Source organism: Botryllus schlosseri, chromosome 10, assembly GCF_051294905.1.
Source record: "Botryllus schlosseri isolate E-star chromosome 10, Bs_hap1, whole genome shotgun sequence".
In the NCBI taxonomy this organism is placed as follows: domain Eukaryota; kingdom Metazoa; phylum Chordata; class Ascidiacea; order Stolidobranchia; family Styelidae; genus Botryllus; species Botryllus schlosseri.
This window is the reverse complement of record NC_137245.1, coordinates 956,525-975,015: the sequence shown is the minus strand read 5'-3', so window position 1 is coordinate 975,015 and position 18,491 is coordinate 956,525. Positions and strand designations below refer to the sequence as shown.

The following is an 18,491-nucleotide window of genomic DNA, read 5'->3' as shown; positions in this document are numbered from 1 at the left end:
CGATCAAGAACGTGGATAGCTATGGCGTTGTTTGTAATTTGAGTTTGTAATTGTCACATTCACAACAGTTCATTTCGCGACGTAGATCAGGAAGACAATGCGTATTTGAAAACTGCGTTTTGAAATGGGCGTCGCCAGGTCTGCTATGCTCTTTCATTAATCAACGTATCCCGCAATTCAAGATTTCGAGTCGGGTACATAGAATTCGCGAGTGATATTGGCCGCCGGCGTGACAGTAACTTAAATTTGATTATTTTGAAAAGAGGGGGTCCGAGCCCCTAAACCTGAAGACGACATTGTCTTTACCTCTCAAAGACATGTTTGTACTGGCACGAGAATAATTATTTTGGCCGTGATTAAAATTTACCAACAACTCGTTGCAATATTGATCAATTCAATACAAAAATAAATATTTGGCAAAGAGTTATACCCAAGAGAGCCATATATGGCTCGCGAGCCATAGGTTCCTGACCATTGCCATATAGTAATCAGTTTATGAAATATAAGGTATGATCAGGCATGGGCCGGGCATTGCTTTTTTCAGACACAATATTAATATAGTATTGACGCAAAATGTTGTCGTATCGCTCACCATAAGTAGACCTGCCAAATGATAAAGTAATGGTATAGCCCCAATTTCCAGCCAGAATACATATATGCTGATTTGGCAGCCAAGTGAAAGTGGAGACCTATTTTAGTCATCAACATTGAACTTATTCCATTGGTTGCGGCAATAAAATGCCAATGGTGATTCCTTCCCATGCAAATTTGTTTTTAGGTTTTACCGCTCCGCGATGTCAAAAAGTTGCGAAACACTTCTCTAAATTATAATCCATGAGAATCAAATGTAAACCTTGCAAAATAAAAACAAAGATTATTTGACGTACCTGATCAACATATCTTTCATGCAGAATGGTAGGTATAGAAACAATACGGTCTAGATTTGGAGATGCTGTAACACAATCACAAAATATATTATTGAGTAAAATTTTATCACTTAATACATGCAGATGAACATGAACTCATTACTAGGGCTGGGCACAATGATTCGAGTACTCGATTCGGAATCGAGTATTAATTTTAATGATTCGAGTCGAGTAGTAAAAGACAATTTTTTCGAGTAATGAAATTACACGCTCCTCTCCGCTGAAGGATAATTTATCGACGAGAATTATAGTTTTGATACTATTTTCCACTGTGGAAGCCCTGAAACCTCGACTGGCCGTATCACAACGTACGAAACATATAGTACAAAGCTACGCGCGTAAGTGAAAATAACACATTTCCGAAGTCATGATCATCCCACAACATTGTCACAAATTGCAATGAAATCGGTATGGTCAAAAAATTATCTTTAATGTGATGGATAACCGGTATTATATTTTCTGTGGTTGCATAAAAGGTGCTCATTTGATACTTGACATATTACATTCTGCTATGACGTCATAATGAGCGATACTCGAATACTCGAATCGAATCACTCAGGTATTCGATTTTGCCCAGCCCTACTCATTACAAGATACAGCATATCGAAGAGGAGTGCATCGAAGTGTCGTTTCGTAAGCACGTATTTCTTTAGATCAAAAGCGGTGCACGTATTTAGCAAGCCCCGAACTACTGCCATCTCCGGCTAAGCAAATTTGCGTTGTCACCATGTTACAGTTGCATTGTGGGGGATAGGCTGGACGACTTAGTACAGGCGCTTATGGAAAAACGTCCAGATTTAAAATATATTTGATTCGTATTGGGTTTGTAGTATTTTATACGAATGGAGCTTTGAATGAATAATCATCGTAACATTCAGGATTTGTTTCAGACCAATATCTCGTGTTTATATCTGTGTTATCTGTGTATTTCGACATGTCGAAGACATCTCGTTTTGGTGGTAGTGTTTGTTGCGCCTATGGGTGCAGTAAAAGGCAGAAAAAGATATCCATGGAGTCATATATGAGAAGTAATAGCGATGGTAGTAGCGATGAAGAGTCTTTGGTAAAGCGTCGGCATCCAAGAACATTTCACCGGTGAGTGAATGGCAGAATATGCAGGGCAGCAAGACTATCTTTGAAGAATCAGTTTCTATTTTTAATATCTCCTGACCATCACAGTCAATCAATGTCCAGATAAGCCACAGCATTAATGAATAGGCCATGTTAAAGTGTCATTATACCAGAACATTTTGTCACAAGTATATGGATGTTGGTATGATCAGAGCAGACTATATCAGCAGTCTCAGCACCATATCAGTTCATCAGTATACCATGACCAGCCAGGTCACTGTTTGTATTCTGTATGGGCAGTTCAGCCAATAACTTGCTTAGTACTCAATCCTTGCTTAAAATTGTCGTGAAGGTTGGAGGTAGGACTAGAAGGAAAGGTATAATTGAGGGCCACACGGTTTTGTCCAGCATAGTCGAGTAATAATTCTATATTTCTGGTGCCAGATGCTCACACTAAAGTTCAAATTGCTAATTCCGTGGTCGAGTTCCTTATAGCTTTGTGCGTGCGAGACGTTCGATTTGTCTCGTAAGATGTTTTTTTAGGTTTACCTTTGGCTTTAGATTTAAAAGGTTACCTAATAGTTTATCCTTCTGGGGTAGACTGGGGTAGAAAGTAACAGATATATCTAAATCAAACAAGATAATTTCACATATGTTCCTGCTACTTTTATCAATGTTCATAACAAAGAATGGTCAATTTGGTGTGCTTTGTATCATAGAATTACTTGTGAACTGATACAATGTTCTCTACAACGCAGCTTTCCTACCAATGATTCCCTGAAAGAAAGATGGATAGAATGTATTAGAAGAAAAGACTGGGAGCCAGCAAGATCGTCGGTCATCTGCTCTGATCATTTTTCAGAAAGTGATATTTACCGTGTTGGCGGGAGAATTCGTTTAAGGACGAATGCGGTGCCGACAAGATTTCTGAATTTTCCAAAATATATGAGGCCAAAGGTACGGTAGACACTAGACAGTGACTATATATTTATGAAGTTTGAGTTCCAATTACTATACCTTTTTTTTAGCCCTAGTTAACATGAAATTCACAAATTTCAGGCTTCGAACAACCGACGAGTGAGACCTTCTGCAGTTCCAGATAAGAAACGGCATTATGAAGCACAAACCGCTGAACCTGAAGTAGTTCTTCACGACCACAGCTACTGTGCGCACACGTCTCCTCGAAAAGTCGTTCAACAGCAACGCCGTAGGGTGGCAGAAATTAAAAAGAGGTTGGTTGCAGCCAGAATGAGAACATACCGTCTGCAAAAAAAAGTGAAAACTCTGGATGAGGTCATTGCATCTCTTAAGAAGAACAATTTGATAAGCGATTCGTGTGTAGAGGTAATGTCACAAAAATTCAGTGGTCTACCAAGTGAGCTCTTGCAACGTATGAAGCTACAAGCTGGTGGAAGAGGAGTCAAATACTCTAAGGAATTGCAATCATTTGCAATGACGCTTCAGTATTATTCCACTAAGGCATACAATTTTGTGCGTCAGAATTTTCAACTGGCTCTTCCCCATCCAAGTGTGATAAGACGCTGGTATGGAAAACTTCCCGCTGAGCCTGGCTTTACTAGTATTGCCTTTTCTGCTATCAGAGGAAAAGTAGAGGCATCAGCAAATCCTGTAATATGCTCCATAATGATGGATGAAATGTCGATCCGCAAACAGGTTTTTTGGGATGGAAAACGATACCGAGGATATGTAGACATGGGTACTGACTGTGAGGATGATGATTCTTTGCCTCTTGCTAAAGATGCATTAGTTTTTATGGCTGTTTGTATCAATTCATCCTGGAAAATCCCGCTTGGATACTTTTTCATTAATGGTTTAACAGGATCGGAACGAGCAAATTTGGTCAGAATTTGCATAAACAAGCTTAATGAAGCGGGTGCAACTGTTGCTTCATTGACATGTGACGGACCTTCATGTCACTTCGCAATGCTTTCTGCATTAGGGGCAAATATATCCTCCAGGAACATTGTGTCTAGTTTTACTAATCCGTATTTACCCGATCATCAAATCCAAGTAATTCTAGATCCTTGTCACATGCTCAAACTAATCAGAAACTGCCTAGCAGAATGGGGTACTTTGCAAGATGGTAGTGGGCACCAAATTTCTTGGAATTTCATCATTTTACTGCAAAAACTCCAGGCATCAGAAGGCCTGAGACTTGGCAATAAGCTGAAGAAGTGTCATGTGGAATGGCAGCAGCAAAAGATGAAAGTCAATTTGGCTGCTCAAACAATCAGCAGCAGTGTTGCTGATGCAATCGAATATTGTGATAAAAACCTCAAAATGAGATGCTTTCGGGGTAGTGCTGCTACCGTCAAGTTTTTGCGTAGTTTTGATCGCCTTTTCGACATACTCAATTCGAGAAACCCGTTTGCAAAAGGGTATAAATCTCCTTTAAAGGAATCAAACCAGCACTTGTGGCGTCCATTCATGTATGAAATGATGGATTATATTGCCAAATTACAGGACCCCTCGGGAAAGCCTATTGTTGAATCTCGCAGGAAAACAGGATTCCTTGGATTTCTGGTTTGCATAAAGAGCACGCTGAGCCTTTTTGATCGCCTAGTGGCTACAAAAATGGTGAGGTACTTGCTGATGTACAAGTTCAGTCAAGATCATCTTGAGCTATTTTTTTGTGCTGTCCGTAAAGCAGGAGGCTTCAACAATAATCCTACTTGTCTGCAATTTACTGCTGCGTATAAAAGGCTATTGATGAAGTTGGGAATCCGTGCATCATCAGGAAATTGCGAAGAAAGAGACGCAACCGCCATGTTGGACCTCTTGGATGATTTCAGGATTCAAGAAAGTGGACTCTCTCTTTCTTCCGCGACCTTGATCAGAAAATACGACTTGGAAGCGAAACGACCTATGCAAGATGAGCATGACTACTCCGATGTTCCTAAAATAACAACTTTGTCTGAGTACAAAAGTCAAGCCATATCATATATTGCTGGCTATGTTGCCAAGTCAGTGGCTGAGCGATGTCTTTGCCCAACGTGTAAAGGGTCGCTCATGGTGGCTTCGGCAACCAGTGGCAGTTTCCTGCAATTCAAGAACAGGGGTGGCCTAACTAAACCATCTACTGGTGTTATTGCAATATGTGAGGAGGCTGAAAAATGCTTCCAGCGAATGATTCATGTTACTTCTGGAAAGTTACCTCATTGCAAGGGCTTGATCAACGCCTTTGCCACTGCTATTCTTTCGAACATGTCTGGTAAATCACCAGCTTTCCCAGAACTTGAAGACCATATTTATGACACCTCAGTTGGTGACAATCATATAATCACTCTGACAAAAGACATCGCCAAGACCTATTGCAAGATTAAATTCAAACATCTAGGAGTAGAATATAATCAAAGGACATCAGACAAGAACGTCCGCAGAGTGTTAACAAAGCTGATTCTCTTCAAAAATCAGTAACTGCCACAGTTGGTCAGTCAACTTTCAGGCTGCTTGTTTACAATTTGCTGATGATCTTCGCCAGCTCGAGGGCAACGACACGCTCAAAGTTCCCGCTGCTTTAAAGATTCAGGAAATGTGTCGTTGTTTACCCAGACTGGCACCCCCGTGAAAGGGGGGGGGTCACATTGTCAGTCAACCGCTGTGCTAGAGGATCTTCTGAACCTGACGCTATGATATTCAAACCAGAGTCGACGGTTCAGTGGGATCGAATAACGTTCCCGGATATGAAAAGGTTTCAGCGTTGGCCGACTGCCTGCTAACTCACAGAGGTTGTACTTACTGTTTGAGTGAAGCGGTGGCAGCTCATATCATAACATTGTGGAACGACTTTCTCCCATAGGACAAGCAATTGAGCAATCACATTCAGAACCGATGTATAGGAAAGGAAATCCAGGCGGCCGATTCAAATCGACCAAGTCCCCTGGCGTGGTTGCTACACAGTAGTGCATCGACACTGAGGGAGTAAGGACATGGCGCACACGCGAAGAAAAAGGAACGATCCTTTCATCCGCATACGGCTTTGTAAGTTATTGTGGTTCAGTAACCCTCAGCGGTTTTATTTGATATTTTTGTAATTAAAAGAGTCGCAATTTGGACATGCTACACAATCGATGGTCGGATCGACGTACCGCAACTTGGATGTGAGGATTCCTGAAGCCGGTGAGTTCGCTCCATGGCCATCGTATTTATTGATTCTACTCAAGCAGAGGTAGTTTAAAAACTTGAAGAAGTATCGCAAGAGAAGTACTTCTTAACTGACCACCTCTGGTCATTGCTAGGGCTTATAGTTGTGTCTCCAGAGTCGTAATGTCATGATAATATAAACTATGTGGAAAGCTCTCAAATCTTTATGTTTGAAAAAATTCCAAGAGTTGGTTCTATCTAGGCTATAGAACGTATTTAGGTGTTTTTTCGATCATGCGTATTTTATAGGCTTCCATTAAAATATATTCTCTACTAGCACAGATTGGGCATTAATGTTATTTCATTAAGCTGGTTCTGTTACGGCGATTGACACCTTTGCCATATGTTCAATAATGAGGCTCAAGGTGATTCAATTGTTGAATTACCTTCACCCTTCCGTTGAAAAAGAAAATGACAATTCGTTACCGCTTTCCGATGTTGTCGTTAAGAAGGTGGATAACAATTTTGTTACATCTGTCATCCTTTTATCATTAGGCTGCATTCAGTGTCCAATACCTTTAGCGGTTAACTGTCAATATATAATTTATATGATATGTGCTCTGGTACACAGATGTAACTATCGCTTTATTCCATACTTGCTCGTGGCTGTTTTCTTTTCCATTCAAAGGTTCTGGAATCGACCATCGTTAAGCTGTAAAGCCAACCCTGCGTCGCCAGAGAGAATATTTACATACCTAACTCTTACTTTAAACCCACGGAAGACACCGGCTAACCCACTGAATGAGGTGAGGCCACTTTCTTCGCATGCCGTTGAATTTTCATTATTGTAATTCTGTACTCACAGTTTTGGGTATCTGTACAGATAATAAGAAAACAAAGAAGGGAGCAAGTCTAGCCAACACATACTTCAAACCCGTAGAAGACACCGGCTAACACACTTTCTTTACTATTTTATACGCATTTTGGTATAAAAACGTTGTCGTGACATCAAGGTATGTCGATCAATGTGTTTTCAAGTGAACAATTTCTCATATGTTAGTTCATTTATCTTGAACAGTGCCCCAAAACGATGTCGTCGTCGTAGGACCCGTAGTGGGGTGGCCTTCAATGTGACTGTGCCTGTGCCGCGTAAGAAGAGAAGAAATTCCAATAAATTGGAACTAAGATCAGAATCGGTTCGTTTATTATACCTCGTTCGCAGATATTAAGCCCTAACTTATCCCACATTTGACTTTCAGATCACCGTTAATTACGCCGAAGGCGACGTTAAGTCGATAACAATTAATTTATCTGTTTTTATTTTTTATGTTGTTGTTTTAATAGAAAAATTCGTTTCTCATAACCGAAGCTGGTGTTTCTGAAAACGAGAGTTCAGCATTTTGGTAGGAGACAGTACAGCGCGTTATTGTGACCACAGAAATGCTTGCCAGGCTCGAGTGCTTCATCTAGTAGGGTAGGCAAGTATCGTGGGCAGAAAAACTGAGTTGGAATGTTCACATCTCCAGTTGGTTTTGAATCTAAACTAATTTCTGGTTTCATGAAAGTGCAAAACGAGCCAAGCTTCATGTACACACATATATGGGTAGCTATAGGTGTAATTATGATAAAATACGGTGTAATTATGATAAAATACATATACGCCATTTAGATTGTATCTTGTGCCGTTTTGATTCGATAAAATTAATATTTATTATGAACTCCCAAAGTGCACAGATTGCTGTTACAACCAACATAGCCCCAATTTCACTGTGAATTGGGCAATTCTAGCTACATCTGAATAAGGACCCATGCGTTTCTTGTTTCTCTCATTCAATGAACTCATTCAGTCACTTCTACAGAAATCACTACCCCATCGCCACACATAGCAGACATATCTTTACTTTATCTTTTTTGGATTTATTTAAATACGCTGAACCAATAAATACGTAGAATAACCACAATGGCATTCAGTTGATTTCAGCAGTGCCTTTTGATATGTCCCATGATGCTGAATTTTCTCCATCAGCAATATTCACAGCTGGCAGTTATAGCATTCACATCAGCTCCATTGAAGTATGAAGATTTTGAATCCAGGATAGGTAATTCCGAGGCACGCTCCGATAATATAACTTCAAGCTGGCAATCGTAGATGCTTTTACTTCCTATAGATACATATATCTGAAAGATAACTGAACTGGTATTATACATCTTTTGACAGCTTGGTTATTTCTGTACACGTAAAATATGCTGGATACAACGAAAGGAAAGGACGTAGTTTATTTTTGTCCTTGATGTTTTTGCGGCATATACACCGACTCATGATATACATACACACGATCTGCGCATATGCGTACCATGAGTGCATGATGTGCATATGCCGCTGGACAAGGAAGTGCAGATATAGCCTTTACGACTTTCTAAGTCATGCACCACCCCTCCATGCTATCCCAGTAATGCATGAGCGCCAAGCAGGGAAGCTATGGATACCAGTGTTACTAATCAGGTCTTTGGTCTGACCCGGCCGGGAATCGAACCCACGACCTACCGATCAAGAAGCCGGACGCTTAACCATTACGCTATCTTGATCGGCGAGTAAAGCAATCTACATCAGGAATATAACCACAAAAAATACATAAGATGACACATAGACAACCTTATTTTACCACGAACAGTCGAAACCACTTATATCTTCGACATGTCGAAATACACAGATAACACAGATATAAACACGAGATATTGGTCTGAAACAAATCCTGAATGTTACGATGATTATTCATTCAAAGCTCCATTCGTATAAAATACTACAAACCCAATACGAATCAAATATATTTTAGAACTGGACGTTTTTCCATAAGCTCCTGCACTAAATCGTCCAGCCTATCCCCCACAATGCAACTGTTTCTAGTGACAACGTAAATATCGCGAGTAGCGCACTCCAGTGTTTATATAGCTCAGTGGTATTTAGGCATGGCCTGATTTTGATTGCCATGCAATTGCAGCATGACTAATAAACACTATATATCATGAGAGGCAATTTGTAGATAGAGATTAACTACTTGGTACAAATATTTGAAGAGATCACGGCTTCTGTCAAAATCAACAGCTTTATTGGAATAAATACATAGATAGCAGAAAGAGAAGAACATAGCCTACCCATAAGATTCGAACCAATTCCGCATTGATCACGCTTATTTAGTCTTCAGGTACGAGGTACATAAGTCGAAACAGCTTTCTGCAAAGCAAAGCAGTCAAATTTTGAAATATGCACTGAACCAGAATGAAAATTTCATTAGGAGATTGAATGTGTGGTACCGAAACTCAAACATTTTTGCAACAGGTGAAGCAGCGAAAACGAAGCATCCTCAATACAATATACATTTATATAGGCAGCTAGTGTGAAATGGAGATAGTTTTAATAATCTTTTAGCTACAATTTCTTTACAGTGGCTTTCTGTCCTGAATAGCTGATGCGGATGAAATTTTAGTACTGATTAATTTGAGACCACGTCATATTTAGAGAGCAGTGCCCCTTTAACTCAAACTGTACCACAGGCACAAACCATTCGTTCTAATGATGGTAAGTTTGAAAGCATCACTTTTACCTAGAGCATTTTTCTTTGGCTGTCCGCCAACATATTTATAGCTTAATTTATTTCAATACAGACAATTATAATTTATGTATTATAATTTTATCACGCGCACTCGCATTCATACACATCAAATATACAAACACGATGCCCACATTCTCATTCAGAAATGACGAAATTTGCATTACCAAAGTCTGTGGTGACTGCTATGGCACGAGCAGACATAATTTATAGCCTTTACGGTGACAGCAGGGTGACTTGGTAAACCAGACGAATTTTCATGATAGTGATATTCAGCCTGCCAGACGACCAATCAAGTGTGCTGCGGACATCAATTCCATACTGGATATACTAGCATGGTTTCATACTAGAAAATGACATCATGGATTGCAGTAACTTCTTACTTCTAATATTTGTTATCAACTATAATTCAACCGAACAACTCTGACTCAATGACTCTAACTTAAGCATGTAAATTTGAAAAGGCAAATTAGAAGCATGCAAAATACACTTATGAGTGCATTGTCGTCTCACCTTTCCTTTCTTCACGTAACGTAATCTCCAATATGGCGTCCGACCGTCAGTGTCAGAAACAATCGAGCAAATACCGTAACCGGTATATGCCAGCGAGAATAGAATGCGTTCATACCGCATCCCTTAACAGGATGAACCGGACTCATATTCTAAAACGTACAACTATTGCCCTGTGCAGTGAGAATAAAGAAATTCGCCTCATAGTAAAACTGCAAGACACATTCGCCGTCTTTCCCCTTCGATCTTTCAGCTTCCGCATTCGCTTCGCGCTTTCGAGCCTCGGTTGGCGAGTCACTAAAGCGTAACCGACCCGGTTGATCAATTAGCATCGGATATTAGTATCTTCACTTTGTGTGCGTGCCACTTCCTACATTCACTAAATGAATATTATAACTATCATTATTGAGTTCAGAGTAGAAGTTGATCGAATATGATGGTAAGATGTCAGTCGAACCATTAGCTCATCTGTGTTTATAAAGCTCGGTGGTTGAAAGGGGTTTGTCGCTTCAATTTGGTTCCCGCGGAAACACAGCTGACTTCGTGGGATCGCCGCGCAAATAACTGAGGCGTTGCATTACGGTAATATGGAATAATATTATCTCGATACCGTGAACAACGATATTAGAATTTTAGATCAAACTTTATTCGGTATCGCCTTATCGGTAGCTCGGCATCGCCTAAATTTCATTATATAAGTTTGTCTCTCTATCTAATTGTGAGTTTAAAACGAAAACAATGTTGCGATTTCCTGCTACAGGCTCACTGCTAAATTTTGAAATGAACAAACTAATATATCTTCATTTAACTCGTTCAATTTCTCTTTAATGATGCTGATTTGCACGACTGACCGATAAATATTCTTTCACTCCCGCTCTCTCTGTATCGATAAATGGTATGTCTGTCAGTCCGTTGATTTGACCATCAGCGACTTTGAGCACATATGCATTCAATCTCGCGACATCAACGCCGCGCAAGCATCTCGCGCGTACATATACAGCGCAGGTGATTGAAATGTTCATAGCGGAAACATATGTATCCTCAATTGATCAGAGGTGTGGTCGCCGTGCCACGCTTAATCCAGGGTGGCTGGATGCAATCCACTGTAATGCAGGGGTAGGAGCAACATTCCCACGCCTATTCTACCCTAAACGGGGGTGGAACAGGGAGGTACACTCCTGCATTACGGTAGATCATCCCTATCCACTCCTATTCCACCCCAAAACCCACGGTTATTTTTTACAGTGTAGAGTATTTCAAACCTGCATTTTCATCCTTTTTCGCAATAATCAGGTCTAGAATACCTGATTTGTTACTTACTTGGAAATCGCTACGTCTATTTGAGTACAAAAGATGACTGCTTTGACCACCTCTCATCTTAGCGGATTTACTAAAACAGATAAAAGATAGTTTCTGACCAGATTTGTATAGAGTCATATGCCTTGGTCAAGTCACGAGAAATAACTCGAGTACAAGTCGAGTCAATACACATATTCCAGTCGACTCATTTTTTAAATTCGAGGATATGACTCAAATCAAGTCGAGTCATCGAAAAAGTGCGACCCGAGTAAGGCTCGAGTCATTAGAACCCTCCTTCTATATTCAATTTTTCGGAGAAGAAGTGGCACCATATACGGATATGTGTGCAAATTATTCCCTCGTAATATCTGCTTGGAATCAGAGAGATTCGGTTTGCTTCAAAACTTACCTTTGTTATTCTCTCACAGTAGAACGTGTAATATATCCAAGGATACCACGTCCCCTGCGTACCAATGACTATGCCAAGTAGATCAAGCCTGAATAAAAGATAATATATTGCAGTAAATAAATACAAACTACTACGTACATCATAATGGCGTGGCGTAATTCGCTAATGCAAGAGCGAGAAACTATTCAAATTTGCGAATAACGGTATAACCAATTGCGTTGGTAGGTCATGAATCACAGACAACTTTCCCTCAGTAATTTGAGAAATTCTGCATATTTCATGCATTGGTGATTTTCAGGACGTGATCACAAATTAACCAATTGCTTGATGGCGCATTAATATTTATCACTAAATATCATAATCGCAGCATCAGCCCAGATACATCATCAATTTATATCTTTGTTGGCGTTTAACTGCAGTAATTCGTAATCGACATGTTTTCTTCAGTACCATCAATTGGAGATCAAGTCTTCGCTTATTTGCAGTCTCCTGGCAATGGGCAGAATTTGAAAACTAAAACCTTTGCAGCTTCTCCAAATTAGATTAGAATTAGAAAGAAAGCTACATCGTTTTTCCTAATTATATTGGAAACATAATTTCAGAATTAATTGGAAGGAAAACTTGAAAATTTAAATAAAATTCTGAATATAGCAAAGAAATACAACAATCTAGTTCGTCTCATATCCGATCAGATGTCATTCTCGTATGCACGAGAGCACGACAATAACAAATTTCTGTTCACCAAGCTTGGCTAGTTTCGTGCTGCACGCACAGTCGCACATTTCTCCTGCAGCATTTTCAGGAAAACCAGAATTTAGATTAGAATTGAAATTAGAGCATATAATTACTCCACTAGAAATAGATGAACAGCATTACTGTTCCGACTGTTTCCTGTCATGTACCATTTTCAGAAACGCAGTCTAGTTCGACCACGTGACATTCCAGTAATATCGAAATACCTCGATAAATTTGTAAAATATACTTACTTCAAGGCGCCCTCGAAATACGTCTGCGAATGACAATAAAATATGTGGAAAATGCAGGAAAATCCAAAGCAAAGAGACCCGCTCAGGAATGCTAGTTGGAACACGAGTTTTTCTTCCGCGGGATGAAGGAAGTCTTCTTCTGCTTTCGACGAGAATAATAAAAATCCTCGAATTGTCATCACTAAGGCTGAAATAACATCCATAATGAGTGGCGAGATAGCGCAGTGGTATAATCCGCGGCCGCAACACCAATGGGGGCGAGTTCGAGTCCGACCGAGATCGACTTCCGAATTCCGATATCTAAGTGTTGGAGGTTTACCTAGGCTCCTCCTCGCCACCTCATCCGCGTCAGCGGTGTTTTACAAAAAGCCTAGAGGTGGGCCTAAAGTCGGCTATAGTGCTATAAGTCGGCAGTTACGGAAAATACAGAAAGAATATCGGCCTGGTGTAAATGACCATAGTAGTCGAGAAACGCCGTGAATATCCCAAAACAAACAAACATCCATAATTGTACCATAGTTGTGATAATTGAGGATTCCACAAAACCATCGGTTACGGCCTGACTTAGATATCCAGCTGATTCAATTTAGAGTCGACATAGAATGACGGAATTCCCAAAAACTTCGAAATGAATTTTGATTCCTAATTCGAGTGAAATGCAATAAATGTTAAGTTCAGATCATATCAAATTAAAGCTTATTTTCACATGCATGAGAATGGCAAATATTTCAACACCAATATTGGCCCGTTTTTCACTATTCAGTTCTCTTCAGGCATTTCAGGAAAACCAAAAATTAAATTAGAATTGAAAGCCTAGAAACAATTCAAAAATTAGAATGTGTTTACCTGCATTTCGCTTTTACTTGTCTAATTCTACAGCAATATGCAGCGGAGATGCACCTTGCCATTTGAAAAGTAGTCATATACTGCAAGTATGAGACCCGTCGACCATATCGACTTTCCGAAACTACTTGTCAGGCTATATTATTCTACTTGTAATTATTATTCATAATTTCGTAATGTTGTGACCTAACACTCACGATGATTCGTACAACATTTTGGGAAAGGCGCCTATTCCCCTTTTGGTTACGCCATGTTATTATAGGAAAGGTTTAGGTTGATGACATGGGCCAGGTTGAAGTTCTGTATATGCGTGGAGGAACCACCTTGAAATAACCCGTTTAACGTTGATATTTACAGGCGCCTTTCCATAATTTGTACTTGAACATGTTGGTGAGTTTAGAGGCAGCCATATATTATCTCCGCTTAACAGGTGTCTCACAAACGCCTCGCCCGTTCGAGAAACTAGTATTGTTATTGGTATATGTACACCTAGCTTCTACAGTAATGAGTTCGGTGCATAGTACGCACATGACAAAGCATGTCACTAGTCATATGAATGCCCGAAAGTGGCATATAAAGCTTTCTGAACACGATTGTTGTATGCCACATCATCTACAAAAATGTGAGGTCTCCCACGATAGAATACAGCGTTGCTTGACCATATTGTTTTACAGTATCACATGGGTAAGTCAAAATGATAAGTCGCTAATGATATGATTGAGAAGGAAAAAGACATAACGAACCAACAGCATGGCTCCACACGCATAGCAGCTCGCTGTTCCGCTCAAATGCTGATCTCACGCAGGCCCGCACGCAATTCACGGGATGCCGTTGGTAAATCGCAAGGTGGTCGTTTATAGGGAACCATTCCGGATAATAGGTTACGTTTATCCGGCGGCGCTTCGCATGCATACTGTAACGATATTTTCGAAAGATGAATAGTACGAAATATCTAACTCAGGGGCGGGCAACTTCTCCAGTCGGCGGGCCGGATATAGGAAAATTAGGTACTTGGCGGGCCGGATTGCTGAATCGATAGATTATACGCCCATTTATCCACCTATACAAGCAATAAATCGTATTTAATGAATGTCTTTTAACGACAGCAATGCTCACTTCAAAGTAATTTCTCGCCGATAATGACGAAGACAATGCAGATTTCAGATTTGAGAACAGAATTGCCATGCAGACGCCGCCTTGTCTGCTTCTCTCAGATCAATTACCACACGGTGCAATCAAATTGTCCTATCGTGACCAGCTTGCCGAGCGAGAAATTTGACAAAAGGGGTATCAATCGAAAGCTGCCGAGGGACTGATTGCGAATATATAAATTATATTCTGCTCGCGGTCCTGGAACTCCCCAAAATCAGCCTCGAATGTTGCATTGTAATGGAGTTTGGTATTGTGGAGCGACGATGCCATCTGGGAGCAAGTGAGAGCAGTGCAGACCACAAGCGTATTGACCATTGTTGCGCAACGGATTTGAGTATTCACACTCTCACTCTCGTGCGCACGTGCTCCTGAGCTGCTCAGATGGCACAGTTACGTTATTACTGCCAAATTGCCTTTAGCCAAATGGAAAGTCTGACCGTAGACCAATTTAACTGAGCCGTGAGATATGCTTATGTCCACACCATATATGACACTATGGTGCAATCCTTAATTAAGATTTCAAGGAGTTCGATAAGCTCGGTACCCAGATTTACCAAGATATCAATTCGTTAGGGTTGAGTACATGATAAATGCCGAACTTACGCGTAAGCTATACTCTCGCACGTTGCGCAGTGAGCACACACGTATAAAATAACATACAGTCACTAAAATGTCACGTTTAAGCAAGTACTGAGGAATCTCGGCAGACTGGGCCGCGGGCCACATTATCATGTTAGACGGGAAACCGTCCGTGGGCCGTATGTTGCCCGCCCCTGGAACTTTTAGTTTAGAAGATTATACCCAAAAAGGGAGTTGGGAAACAAGTACCAAGCATCGGTGCACTTGATTTCTCACTCGGAACAGTGACGCGAGGTTCATGATATGCGGGGATGACTCTGATTTCAATGTTATTCTGCATTGCAAAATGTAAGTGATGAATTGTCGGTTGAGTATCCGCTAACCGCAAATTCTTGCGAATTCAGTAATTCGATCTATTTATAATCTAAGTTGGAAAAGATTCCAACTTAGCGATGAGGCAGTGCCGCACTCGTCTCTCTCGAGCGCGCGTCCCTGACTCGAAACATATATGTTGAATTGCATCATAGCAAGCTGGTTATTGGGCCAACACCAATCAAGCTTACAAAATTATTTTTGAGTCAACATTAAATTATTGCGCAATTATACACAGCTGAAGATATTGGTAGACTAGGTCAATAATCGTTAGTGGGGTGTCCCAAAATTGAGTAAATGAGTCATTAGGATTTGAGTATGACTCGTTATGACATCATAGGAGTAGGAAATATGGTAGAAGTTCAAATACGTACCTTTTACGTGACCACAAAGAATATAATCCCCGTTAAACATCACATTAAAGATAGTTTGGTATTTTTTCAACCATGCCTACTTTATTGCACTTTGTAACTATCTTTGGCTTGATCATGACTTCATAGATATGTCATTTCTACTAAGACGTGCCTAGCTTGGTAGTACTTACTGTGGTATGACCAATCGCGGTTTTGAAAAAATCTGTAGTTTATAGTAGTATAGAAACTATTATTTTGGTTGGTAAATTAACTCTTAGTAGCAAGGGACGCATAATTTCAATGCTCGTTGACTTCATCTGTATTCGCTCGACTCGAATCATAACAATTAATACTCGACCGGCCAATACTCTGTCCTCGGTTTTATCCACGAGTGAAATTTCACATATTTTGATTCAGTGATTTATGTGTTATAATTCAGTCAGCGCAATCAGTCTCCCATGACCTCAAAACGTGCGAATGGTTGTGCAAAGCCGGCTATTCGATACCGAATGACAGGTATTTTGATATGCCTGAAGAAACTAAATACGAAATATCGGAATAAGACAACAAAACAGCGCTATTCATTCATCACTGGTTCTTAATATTTTCGCATTCCCTCTATCCCCGCCCCCACCCACCCCAATCAACTGTAACCAACTGCACACTGTTCCTGTTTCCCTAAATTTAAATGAACACGGTAAACACAAATGTGTCTCGTCTTTACATATCTGTATAGTGCCAACATGTTGTTGCAGATCGTAACAACTTTGATATACTCCTTACGTACTTTTTAGTCTCTTTACCTTTCTCCTGTTTTATCAACGATGTATCCAGACTTGACTCTTCCCGATGCTTTATGCAGTGCATCGGCATTATCCATCAGGTTGGTGTTTTATTTACAACAATATCTATGTAGCCTATACCGCTCACTCGACACTTCACTAAAAACTTTGAACGTGAAGGCTCAAAATATTCCTATCTCTTGTCTTGTCGCGTATATCTTATTAAATACGGTTTTGCGGACAACCAGAAGAAACTTAAAACGCTTTGCGAACCAATTCGTGGTTTGGATACGATGCGAAAGCCTGAACATTTGCCCGCAGGGTCAAAGTACAGTATCGCGTATCCGCTACATGCTGTCAAAAATGGAATGGTATAGGGTTTAAATTGTGATAAACATTGGTATGGCCTTGGTATGTCATCTGGCCTACACAACCGTGTATGAATATTTGATAACCGAAAAATATCAACACGGTCCAATTTACAAATATTCGATATCTATTCATGCATCTCGCGAAGAATACTTTATTTAAAAAAATAATATATATATCTGATATATAATGTACTAAAAAACATACGTGCGTATGAGTATACACATCAGATGTATATAATATGATATTGCTTGAAAATATTTGAAAACTTGTAAATACATCTTCGCTAACGCACTATTGCAATGTATAGTCGACTGAATGAAAGCTGCAGTTTTTCTTGTATTTCTCCTTGTGCATTTCACCATGAAATTGGATCACAAAATCTATATGTACGCTATCTCAACTGTGTAAATTACCTATCACCAGCCTCGGTATGCGTTAGCGCGGTAAATTGACTGTAAAACTGTAATAATGGGATGTAGGATCGGTACGGAAAGGATTACTGTAAAACAGAAGACGATATAAAAGATGATTTTGTGTCATGACTATGCGAGTTGATATTTATTCTATATCGATTCCCGCGAGATTAATCGAGCGCACCAGTCAGTAAACGGAAAATTCGGGAAATTGAACAATTTGCTCAACGTAATTTGCACATGCCCATGCCACGACTATAACCAAGGCTGGGCGAAATCGTACATTTTGCGACCAGAAGAATATAATACCACAAAAACAAAATTTGGTATTTATTTGTGAACCGTATTTATTTCATTACACATTAGGACAATGCTGTGAGTTCATCAATATTTCATAGAAATTTAATATCCAATAAATCTCGTAGCTTCGTACTACATCAATTAATGTACCGATCGGGGTTTACAACCTTCAAGTGGAAAATAACATCCAAATATAATACTTGTCGATAAATTCAGTGTTGGTGGAAAGGCGCGTCAGAAAAACCACCTCTCATTACTCGCTTCGAATAATGAAAAGTATCACTGGATGCAGATTCGAGTACTCCAGTTATTGTGCCCAGCCCTTACCACAACAACAACATGTCGTTTCTTATATTTATTTAAACTTGGTAGCAAAGCCCTATTCACGCCCTACCAATTTTGATGTAATCGT

The 18,491-nt window shown here is 40.0% G+C and overlaps 1 protein-coding gene and 1 long non-coding RNA gene across 5 annotated transcripts in view; both read right to left on the bottom strand.

Annotated features, from left to right (window-relative positions):
• LOC145449205 (adiponectin receptor protein 1-like) overlaps nucleotides 1–17,494 on the bottom strand; it is a 31,524-nt gene extending 14,030 nt beyond the window's left edge. The window contains exons 1-4 of one of the 4 annotated variants that reach the window (XR_013918172.1): nucleotides 17,000–17,494; nucleotides 14,500–14,669; nucleotides 12,914–13,100; nucleotides 11,928–12,015 (exon numbers count right to left, since the gene is read on the bottom strand). Coding sequence is in view for 3 of the 4 variants with exons in the window: in XM_080327682.1 (XP_080183808.1) it covers nucleotides 11,928–12,015; nucleotides 12,914–13,100; nucleotides 14,500–14,669; nucleotides 17,000–17,085 (531 nt within the window). In the remaining variant the exon portion in view is untranslated. Of the gene's footprint in view, nucleotides 1–11,927; nucleotides 12,016–12,913; nucleotides 13,101–14,499; nucleotides 14,670–16,233; nucleotides 16,865–16,999 lie in introns of those variants that run through there. The other 3 variants (XM_080327683.1, XM_080327682.1, XM_080327684.1) reach the window with 3 other exon arrangements.
• LOC145449206 (uncharacterized) lies at nucleotides 45–11,468 on the bottom strand. The gene is made up of 3 exons (XR_013918173.1): nucleotides 10,223–11,468; nucleotides 9,255–9,333; nucleotides 45–952 (listed from the first exon to the last, which is right to left on the bottom strand). It is a non-coding gene; the product is annotated as an uncharacterized LOC145449206 (long non-coding RNA).
• Nucleotides 17,495–18,491: the final 997 nt, after the last annotated feature.